Source organism: Amphiura filiformis, chromosome 7, assembly GCF_039555335.1.
Source record: "Amphiura filiformis chromosome 7, Afil_fr2py, whole genome shotgun sequence".
Taxonomy (NCBI): Eukaryota; Metazoa; Echinodermata; class Ophiuroidea; order Amphilepidida; family Amphiuridae; genus Amphiura; species Amphiura filiformis.
Genome location: NC_092634.1, coordinates 12,169,915 through 12,181,686, shown reverse-complemented (window position 1 = coordinate 12,181,686; position 11,772 = coordinate 12,169,915). Strand labels below are relative to the sequence as shown.

The 11,772-nt window shown below is 34.4% G+C and overlaps 1 protein-coding gene across 5 annotated transcripts in view; it reads left to right on the top strand.

The window, feature by feature from the left end:
* Positions 1-1,375: 1,375 nt before the first annotated feature.
* Positions 1,376-11,772, top strand: part of LOC140156751 (uncharacterized) — a 55,307-nt gene continuing 44,910 nt past the window's right edge. For all 5 annotated transcript variants that reach the window (XM_072179711.1, XM_072179712.1, XM_072179710.1 and 2 more), the window contains exon 1: positions 1,376-1,527. In XM_072179711.1, coding sequence (XP_072035812.1) covers positions 1,476-1,527 — 52 coding nt within the window. In that variant the 5' untranslated portion in view covers positions 1,376-1,475. The remainder of the gene's footprint in view (positions 1,528-11,772) is intronic.

Genomic DNA, 11,772 nt, shown 5'->3' with positions numbered 1-11,772 from the left:
CAAAACATTCGCGAGGTTTTGCAAGTACATCGTTTAATTCAAGTAAAACATTCATAGGCCCCTATTATTATTATCATTTTCGAAGGCACATAGTCTAAATTAAGCGTTTTTAAAACTATAGGTGTACACTGACATAACACTGAAATCTATATAGAACCGGCGATATCATGGTTATAGAATTATGTTGTAATGACTTTCTCAAAATCACTTTCACGTTGAAGAAAACACGGCAAATGATAGAGTGAATGATTTTCATCGAAGTTCTTGCGCTTTGCTTTATTCGTATTATTAGATATAAAATCTAAACACTATCTACTGAAGATAGCACCGAATTTCCGATATGGTTTAGCGCTCTATTTCATATTGCAAAACTTTTTATTGCATCAAACATAGGCCTACCTATAAATGAGTAATGACCATGTATCCATGGTGTTGTTATTACTTTTAATGGTGTTATTATTACTTTTAGGCCTATAAATAGTTTTGACAACAGTCTGTGTTAATTTAAAAAACCTATGTAATGTGCAATACATGTATCATTTATTTCATTTACTTATGTATGTGAAGATTTAATATGTGAAAATAAAATAATCTGAACCCACACGACAGCTCTTCAATATTTGTATGCAATAATTATTTAAATAAATACTATTTCATTTGATCATGTTGATTACCAGTGGTTTATTACAAAGTAAATTGATTAATTTTTTTTTATCTACGAATACACGCAAAGAGGTTTTAAATAGACGTATGGAATTCCAAATTTTACACCATGTAGGGGCCTAATTGTTTTCATTACAAAGCAAATTTATATTCATGTCTGTTGCTCTCTGAGTTTCAGAGTTGTGTTTTTAATTATCAAAACAGAGCCCTCAACCTCTCGACTATTTACGTGTTGTGGATCATATCGGGGAGTGCCTCCCCCCTCCCCGCCGTATTGTTTTTGTTGGAGATAGTGGGCAAAATGTGGTTCAAAGATTTACTCTCTGTTGTTTTTCATGGTATATTTTTGTACCATTTTTCAATGAAATAATGAAATGTGATGTAGGCTAGTCCAGATCCAGAAGAGCCCAATGCACCTGTTTCCCGTAACCTCCCCCCGTGTTTTTCATTCATTTTTAGCAGGTGAATATTATACCGTACCCTTGACCCACAAAGCAATTATCTAAATATTGCTACTTAAAAGAAATATTAAAATGATTGTTAATCAATATATAATCATTGGTATCAATATTTGTGCAATATTATTTCAATATATACATTTTTTATGAGAGTTTTACGTCCAAATCAGTGACTTACATAGGGAAATTCATTTTCAGAGAATTTTATGTATGGCCTCAAGTATACGTTATAATTAGGTGGTTGTGAAAAAAAAAAAAATTGACTGGTTGTTTTTGCTGTCAATGGTACTGATAGTTTTGTTGAAGAATAGTGTTTTGAATCCTGTCAATGATTGAAAATCGTACCGAGAAGCAATGACATCTATAAGAGGAGAAGAATTTCAAGTGGAGGGGAAGGTTTCGACAGGTAAGCTTATAAACAAGTGAATTAGTTTATGTGACAACAGCTGCAGCAGTCCAGCTTGTTTACGTTCGATGGCTCAAAAGTCAAATTAGCCTGTGTTAAATGCACTTTCAGTTTCGCATGCGTTTGAATGGGAATTATTTTGCCTAGTCGCCACAAGTTTAGGGAGCACATTTCTTCAATATTTTGACAAGTTGACATAAAATGTTCTATTCTAAATTGTTTGGCAATAATGTCTTTTGCCAATAGTACGTCCAAAGTTGTAATTTTGTGTTTTTGATCGCAAAGATCATGAAGATCCCTAAGACAATAGCTGAATGGAACAAAATGCCAGCTTATGTGATTAACTCTAAGACAGTGGAAGCCTTCAAAGTCAACGCAACAAAGCATTTCGCAAGTCACTAAATCTTCACGCGAGTCACCAGGTCATTTCAGTTGGTGTGATATGCACATTGTGCACCTTAATTACCGACTTATCCAAAAGAAGAAGAAGAAGAAGATCTGATATTTTTATTCCTGAGAATTCGGCAGAACTTTGACGATAATTTTGCCTTTTTGGACACTAAAATGCATTCGATCCTTAATTTTGTTTCAACCAAGTCTTAAATTAGCAAGCACAATAAGTAGGTAACCCAGGCAAACCTTAGTTAACACATTTGCTAGTCAGCCAAATTCGCCGACGATGTCAATGCATATTTACATAGAAATTTAAAACAACTGGCCGAAGAAGGAAACGTACATAAATATGTTTCCTATACTTCACTTGACCCAAATATATGATTTTTTATGGTGATAAGTCACTCGCACATGGAATTTTAGAGGATTTGGATAGCAGTTCCATTAAAAAAGCTGCTATCATAATGAGACTAAGATCTAGAAACACCCCCGAAATGCCGTTTTAGGGAATTTTGCTAGCTGAAACTTTTTGATGAAAGTCAATCTTTGACAAGATGTAACTTTGCTACGGAAAGTGCTATGAAAAAATGGTTTTCAGTTTTGGCTTTGTTTACTCAAGGGCTTTGATTTGATATATAAAATGATGCAGTTTGATGGCAAATTTGAATTCACCTAGCATACCTACAATAAGGTGGGTAGTACATAGCCCGAGGTACTCACACCTCCGTCACTACGATTTCCATTGTCCTTCTCCGTTTGAAGGTCTGAGACTCCTGAGCATATCTGGTCCAGAGTACACATAAAATACCGGTACCACTTTTTCTCATAAATACCACTTCCTACCATTCCTCACGTAAAGATGAGGATGTAAAAGACCAGACTTGTGACTGTTATCGTCGCCGTGTTTTGAATTCTTCCTATAAATAGATGCCGTCAGTGTGGCGTCATCACCATGACGATGAGTTCATGGTGCCCCATTTTTACGTACGTAGGGCATTCATGGCCCTAGTGAGGAAGGAACAGGGCCATGATGTTTCAGGCTAGCTAGTACAGGGAATCAGGGATCTATACAATGATTTTTATATTGGGTGGTAGAAAGGATAAAATTCAAATTGAGAAAATATTCTACATGTAGGTATGACTTAAGTACTAATAAGGTGGGTATTAATTTTATATACTGTACCTTTGATGAAAATTTGAAGAAATTTTTCGAATATCTGACCTGCGCAAACCATGTGTATTTTCAAGACAGACAAAATGGCGTGAGCCAGTCCTTAGGTACGGTACCGTATTGTAGGACTGGCGAGCGAGTCTAGGCTCAAATACTATATAGTAAATACCAGAGAACTTCAGCGGTGGCATGATGTTGCATGTAAATGTATACGCGCACACCATGCAAAAGAGTCATTGACTCTGTTCAGTCAGTCATGAGCACGGTCGCTAATAAGCTGAATCGGCTAGTTGTGAAATGAGGATCCAGAAGAATCTCATGGTTTCTCGCTCGCAATCCGTGTACAATAATTTGGACAAAAACATGCTGAGCACTGGCTGACCTAAAAGATAAGGTGTATACTGGCATCTGTTTTCTGAAAAACATTTCAAAATTGCTTCCGAATTGCTATAAAGAAGGCATGTACATTTAATTCTGTGATAAAAAACAAGACCAAGTTTGCTCTATTCTCGTTGTTTTTGGTCATTTAAATGACTTTTTTTTGTTGAATTTACCCAAATTGAAAACCTTAAGTGACATTCGTCTACCTCCTCTCTGATTTACCTAATCATGAACTTTTTTGACGTCATTTTCATGTAGTTCACATAATTCCGCTTCGTTTGTGTATATGTGTTCGGTATACATGTTATTTAGATTAGTATTTAGTAGTCTAAATTGTTCTTCAAAAATGATGGAAAAATGTGAATTTGACCGAATTGCAGGCATTTCTCGTAGGATTTTTTACGTCACCTATCAATCAAAATTCGGGTTGTCCGCGCCCTAACGCAAAGACAGCGCCGGTGTGCGGTTAACTTTGCATGACGCTCGCGCTATGCAAGTGGTGTGCAGTGTGATACGCGTTTCAGTTAAGTCATGGCGTAAATAAATACGGTAAACAAAAAGTTTTAAAAAACCTGAATATTTTCAAAGCTCATTTAATCTTCGCTGATAACTGTCTACCTCCCGGGTGATTTACGTCAATTTGTACAAAATTTTCGTGACATTTGTGTACAAAACCGTTTTATCTTTCATATTTGTGATTTTTAAGAATGTGTTATACATTTAAATCACAAACACAAAATTAAGTTTATATGGTGCTTTTTTTCAACTTTTTACTGAAATTGTTTAGTTCAAAACACACGTTTTATTTTTTCATCTAAATAATCTTTGATTTCCTTCTTTTTTTGTGACATGCAAGTTCACTAGTTTGGAATGCTAATTTGAGAGAGTGATAATTTTTCGTGTTAAAATAAAGAAATTAGAGCTCTTCAAACAGGGGAATGTCATGGGCTGATTGTTCTCGAACCTCATTTTACCTTCCAAAAAAAGTGTCTACCTCCTGGTTGATTTACGCCAATTCGTACGGATTTTTCAAGGTATTTGTATTCAAAACCTTTGTATTGGTCATATTTTTGAATTATAGTTATGAATGTGTTATTTCAATTAAAAAAAAAAATGGAATTTGATACTGTGTTTTTCGACTTTTGTACTGAAATGTGCTAGTTCAAAACACACGCTATTTATTCATCCAAATAAACTTAGATCTACTTCTTTTTTTGCAATGTGCAAATTCATTGAATTGGCATGATAATTTGAAAGTTTCGTAATTTTTCATGTTAAAACAAAGAAATTAGAGCTCTTCAAACAAGGGAATGTCATGAGCTAATTAGTATGCATAATTGGCCACGGAGCATTACGCGCACTGGTTGTTATGCATATTTACTTTCACACAGAGCAACGTTTGAGCATGCTCATGACTGACTGTGTTGCCACGGCAGGAAATTGGCCAATCAGACATCGATCAGATTCCGTTCAATCGTAGCTAATTATAATTAGCCAATCAGAACCTCACTTCCATGTATACGTTCGACGCGATGTCAGAGGTTAAATGGGACGAAACTCTTGACAATAATAATGCAAATGATGATTATAATACATTTATTGATACTTTTAATACTTTATATGATGATTGTATCCCATTAAAAAAATGCACGGGTAATAGAAGAAAAGAACCAATAGCACCATGGATCACCAAAGGTTTACTTAAGAGTATTAATAAAAAGAATTTATTGTATAAACAATATATTAAATCACCTAATGCTAGAAATTGTCAATTATTTAAGACATATAAAAATAAGTTACAAATGCTTCTTGAAAATCGAAAGCGAAAATATTTTTTCTCTAAGTTTGAGCATGCTAAATGCAATATGAAACAAACATGGAAAACAATCAATGATGTTATTGATGAAGCAAAAAACAATCGACTCAAAGTAAATTTAAAGATGAAGGTGGCAATACTATCAACAATCCTCAAGATATCTCAAATAAATTTAATGATTTTTTTGTAAATATAGGTCCTAATCTTGCTTCAACCATTCAACACAAAGGAAACATTATTTTGATTATCTAAACGATACCATATCTGGGAGTATGTACCTGAAACCAATTGTTGAACTTGATATAATCAAAATTATAGATAAGTTAAAGTTAAATAAGAGTGGTGGTCACGACAATATTGGCAATCTAATCATAAAAAAAGTAAGTCGAGAAATTGCCAAACCTCTTAATATGATATTTAATTTATCTATTTCTACCGGAATTGTTCCAGATAAAATGAAAGTAGCTAAGGTCATACCACTTTTCAAAAAACAAGATGTTGAAGTTTTCTCAAATTATCGTCCCGTTTCTCTCCTACCATGTTTTTCCAAAATTCTTGAAAGATTAGTTTTAACAGATGTATGGATTATATTGATACTCAAGGAATCCTTAACAATAAACAATTTGGTTTTAGACCAAAGCACTCAACCTCTATGGCTATTGAACAAATGGTAGATAAAATAAATTTCGCGGTTGAGAGAAAGCGAGGCGACTGTTGGAATATTTTTGGACTTGTCTAAGGCATTTGATACAATTGATCACAATATTCTCCTTCACAAACTAGAACACTATGGCCTTCGTGGCATTGTCTTAGACTGGTTCAGAAGTTATTTAAGTAACAGGAAACAATATGTATCTTATAATTGCCATTCATCAGAATTGAAAAATGTAATTTGCGGAGTTCCGCAAGGATCTATTCTCGCCCTCTTTTATTTATACTATATATAAATGATATAACTAATACATCTAATATACTTGATTTCATCCTCTTTGCAGATGATACAACAATTTTATATTCACATGAAAACATAGAAAAGCAAGTCAATCTTATAAACAAAGAACTAGAGGAAGTGAGCAATTGGTTCAGAGCAAATAAATTGTCTGTTAATGCCAGTAAAACAAATTACATGATACTAGGGCGCCAAATATGACACAAATTAATGATCTGAGAATCATACTTAACTACACTACCTTAGAAAGAGTACAACAAACCAAGTTTCTTGGTGTGTTAATAGATGAATGTCTCACTTGGAAAAGCCACATAGATTGTATTTCAAAAACAGTGTCAAGAAATGTTGGTGTCATGACCAAACTAAAACATTATGTACCAGAACGTATTTTACATACCCTTTATTGTACTTTGATAATGCCCTATCTTAATTATGGAATACTTGTATGGGGGATACCTGTAAAACTTACTTAAGTAAATTAATGAAACTCCAAAAGTGGGCTATAAGAACGATAGCAAACAGTCACTACAGAGAACATACAGGACCGTTGTTTGCAAACTATAACATCTTAACTATCGAAGATATGTACACACTAGATTTGGGTACATTCATGTACAAGTATTCTATTAATGAACTCCCTCTTATATTTAATAATTATTTTTCCAAACGCTCTGATGTACATAACTACAAGACAAGACATGTAAACGACTTGAATTTGACTAAAAACAAAAAAGTTTTTTCTGATCACGCAATTCGTACTAAAGGCCCCATCCTTTGGAATTCACTAGGTATTTTTGTGAAAAACTCCAGATCTATTAAACATTTCCGTTATCAATTAAAAGAAATGTTAATCTCAAAATATACTTAATATATTATCTTTAAGCACCGTCCTTGTCTTGTCTTTTGGTTAGTGATTCCTTTTTATGTGATGTTTGATTGATTTTTTTGTATAAATGTTATTTGTAACTTTATAATTTCTAGGGGGAGGCGATATATCTGGCCTTATTGGCCTTCCAGCCTCTTCCTCCATAATGTGTTGTTTTCTGTAAATTTTTAATTTGATTGTTTTTGTGAATGTCAGTTTTTTATGGAAATAAAATGAATGAATGAATGAATGAATGAATTAGAAAGAGCCATCGCTGAAGTTCTCTGGTATTTACTATAGTACTTGTCTATAGACTAGCTCGTTCACGTAGCGGTTCCGTTGTCCCACTACAAAAAAAACGTAGTATTGCATGGTGATCGGAGTGTTATCGTCAGAGCACCTCAGACTAATACTAGACAAGTAGTACCAGTATTAGTTAGTGATACGTGCATAGATCTGCATTGTGTACGTATGGCCTACTGTATCTAGGTATGATACAAATGTAGGTGAATTCAAATCATTTTATATATCAAATTAAAGCCCTTGAGTAAAGAAAGCCAACACTGAAAACCGTTTTGTCATAGCACTTTCCGCAGCAAAGTTACATGTACATCTTGTCAAAGATTGACTTTCATCAAAAAGATTCAGCTAACTGGTGTTTCTAGATCTTAAAACAGTGATGATGATAGCAGCTTTTCTATACATGTGGAACTGCTATCAAAATTCCTCTAAAATTCCATGTGCGAGTGTCGCATCGCCAAAAAAAAGAGCATATATTTGGGTCAAGTATAGACAACATATGTAGGTTTCCTTGTTCTTTTAAATTTCTATGTATATTATGTTTAGGCCAATTTAGCTGACCTGCAAATGTGTTAACTAAGGTCTGCCTCTCATTATACTGTACAAGTCATGTATATGTATTCATGGTATATACCTGCGCGGGGTGCGGGTGTCCACAAACTGGGCCCAGGCTCGCTCAGAAACCCAAAATTAGTGGTGGTAGTTTTGGATTTCGTTCCCTTGTTTTATGGGCCTCCGTTTTCATGGGCAGATTTGCATGGGTATTCTCGAAAACGGTGTCCCAAAAAGACATGCTACATGTATAGTGGATGCTTCTTTTGGAGTCTCGGTTGTTTTTAGTCCTCGAAAATCTCGAAAACGCAAGCCAAAACAGCCAAAACGGGAACCCAGATGCAACTATCCCTTATGTATTTTGGGTCCCGTTTTGAGACATCATGGTCAGTCATAGTTATGCCTAAACGATGGCGAATGAAGAACTTTATTGTTGTAGTACAGTTTGCAGTCTTTTTTAAATATTTTTATATTTCTGTTCAGTGGGGGGGCTGTTGCCCTCAGTAAAAAAACCCAAAATTACTTAAAATTTCCACTTTTTACGGCATTTTTTGTTGTTGATTTTCTTCCCTGAAATTCACCTTTCCCCCATGACCTCCCCCCCCCCCACCCGAAATTTTTTTCAGTGGTGTTATGTTAAAAAGTTTAAGAAAGTGTTCATAGAAAATGAGTAGGCGTACTTTTATTTACCCATTTCAGCAATAGTACATGTAGGGTTGGGGTAACCCATTGTCTATAGGTATACCCCTTTTAGTACTACGGTATATCTATCTGAGGGGTATCAAAAGTTTTGACATCACCCAGAAGGAAAAAGAGCTATATTGATGAAATTTTGTCAGTGTAATCACTGGTCCTTATGTACATTATGGTCCAAAAATGGTCTCCTATGTATGTTTACTTTCTTTACAGTTGGCACTAGAGGGGCAGTAGGCGCATAACCTGCAAGATGGTGACAATTGAGACACGCAGCATGATTAAGTTCCTGCATTTGGAGGGTTAGGCCTACAATGCCTGAAAGGAATGGAAGGAATGGCTCCTGATTACCTTTCCTCTCAGTTCACTTTTATGCATGATATGCACTCTAAAGGAACCAGGAGTCAAACCAACTTTGCTCTTTTTGAACCACCATATAATATTAATGCAGGTAAAAGAACTTTTCATTCACGTGCTACTAAATTGTGGAATAGCCTTCCAAATGATAGTAGATGTAATTTTAAGTCAATGAGTATTGCTCAATTTAAGCAGTTGTTTTTGATAAAACCAGTGTAATATGCCTTTTATCTGAATTTACATGTTTTCCCAAATGTTCACAATTTCATGTGGCATTTATAATTATGTATTTTCTGATTTATTACTGTATATATGCTTCTTGTTCACATTGTAAATGCAGGGCCTCCTTGGAAATCAGTGTTTTGACATTGAAGGAGCTACCCTGGGTAAAGAAAGTTTAAATAAATAAATAAATAAAATAAATAAATGCTCAAAAAATCTATGATGAAATGGAAGCTATCTACGGTGATAACTGCCCATCATATGGCACTGTTGCTTTTTGAAAAAGGAATTTCCAAACTGGCCACATGTCCCTCACAGATGAGCCAAGAAGTGGGCGTCAATCATTTACGGATGATGCGACCACAGTGAAGAAACTCAAGAAAGTGGAGGATCTTATCATGAAAAGGTTATGCGCCTACTGTTCATCTAGCGCCACCTGTAAAGAAAGTAAACATACTTATGAGACCATTTTTGGACCATAATGTACATAAGGACCAGTGATTGCACTGACAAAATTTCATCAATATAGCTCTTTTCCTTCTGGGTGATGTCAAAAACTTTTGGATACCCCCGTAAAATTTTCTACATTTCAAGATTTTGTTTCTGGCAGGGAGGGATAGGGTCGGCCAAGAAACGAAACCAGTTACGTTTATAGGACATCATCGATCTTTGGGTTTGTTCCTTAAAGGGATGGAGAGAGGAAGGGCCGAAGGAATGTTTGTGACCTGAACCTGTAGATTAGGTGACAAAAAAACCCATGTTTTATGAGCCCAAGCAACCAGAATTTGCGTTTAGGGATTTTTTTTAATTGGGCTAAAATCATGTAAAAGCAGCCATTTTTTGGCCAAAATAGATTGATTTGGACTGATAATTTCAGGGAAAATGGAACATTTTCAAGATATGCGTTTACGGATTTTTTAAGATTGGGCTAAAATCACGTAAAAGCGGCCATTTTTTGGCCAAAATTGATTGATTTGGACTGATAATTTCAGGGAAAATGGAACATTTTCAAGATATGTTTGCAAAAAATCATTAGATTTTTCCAGATTTATCAAGTTTTAAATGTGATGTTTTAGGGTAATTTAACCGTAAAAAATCCTGACTGACCCTCATTGTTTGAACCATATCCTAAAAAGGGATGGTAGGATCACAAAAATATCCTTTTGAGAATTTTTCAAACTGTGTAATTGATGTCAACTGGGTGCCATCAGCCATACAGTAGCTGTACATGCCATATAATGTTACTGATGATGTTGACCCATTAACATTCTTATGTAATGGAATACTAGCATTGGATTGTATAAGTAATGCTCTGTGTACGACTGTAGGCCTACACATGGAACCTTGGTATGGTATCAGATTTTTTAGGACGATATTAAGGAATCGGATATTAACGTTTGCACAGTATTTTTTGTGGGAACTGAGAGTACACCAGATATATCAAATTACATTTTGAATACGAGTAAATAATTTTGATTTTTTTTTTTAATTCGCGATATGATATAAATTTTATGACAAATTATTGAAATTTGATATTTTCTAACCTTTGGATATTTTAACAGTCTTCCAAGTAAACTTTATAAATCTATGATATGTACCTAAAGTGTATGTAGATTGTATGAAAAGCTGACGATCAATTGAATACATATTTTGATCGTCAGCTTTTCATCCCAGCTACATACAATTTAAGAACATATCATGTAAAAAGTTTACTTCAAGGACTGTTCATATCAAAAATATGAAATTTTAATCATTTGCCATAAAATGTGTATTATATCTCGAATTTCAAAAAATGAAGGACATTCTACGTATTCAGAATGCAATTTGATATGTGTCTGATGTACTCTCATGTCCCACAAAAATACTGTCCAAATGTTGCTACAAGAGCCCTTAAAGGCACTATCAGTGATTCACTAAATCAGAAGATGTAAAAATCTGAATCATTGAAAAGTAGATAGTGTGTACTAACATTAACATACCCTGTTAGTATTATGCACCATTTTACTTCTATTCTAGGGGATGGCTAAAAGTTGATGTCGGGAAATTAAAAAATTGCACTACATGTAGGTATTGGCCAGGGGTCATCAAAGTTCAGTTATGTGTGTAACATCGGGCACAAAAATGTTATATGCATTTCAGAAATTTGTACACATTTGAAATAGGCCTATTTTTTTTTGTTAGTTAAATTGCGACGATTATTAGCAGTGCCTCTGTCTTTGATCATAATCTGTTTAATGTAAACTTGTCTTACTACTGTCTCAAATAGAGATAGATTGTTTTGAAATAATGTAAACAAAAATGGTTCCTCCTTCCTGTGAGATACAAGACAAGATATTATTTGACGTACAAACATACTGGTACAAAATGGAAGCAGGTTTGTTTTTCTTTTGATATATATGTAAAATTGCATGAAAATTGCATTTGCTTAATCATTGGTCTGTGGTTCTTAATATATAGGCTACAGTGTACACATAGTTCTGTAAATTGGTGAAAATGGATATATTATAAACTTGTGTCATGTACTATTGCTATGGATTGTTTGTTAA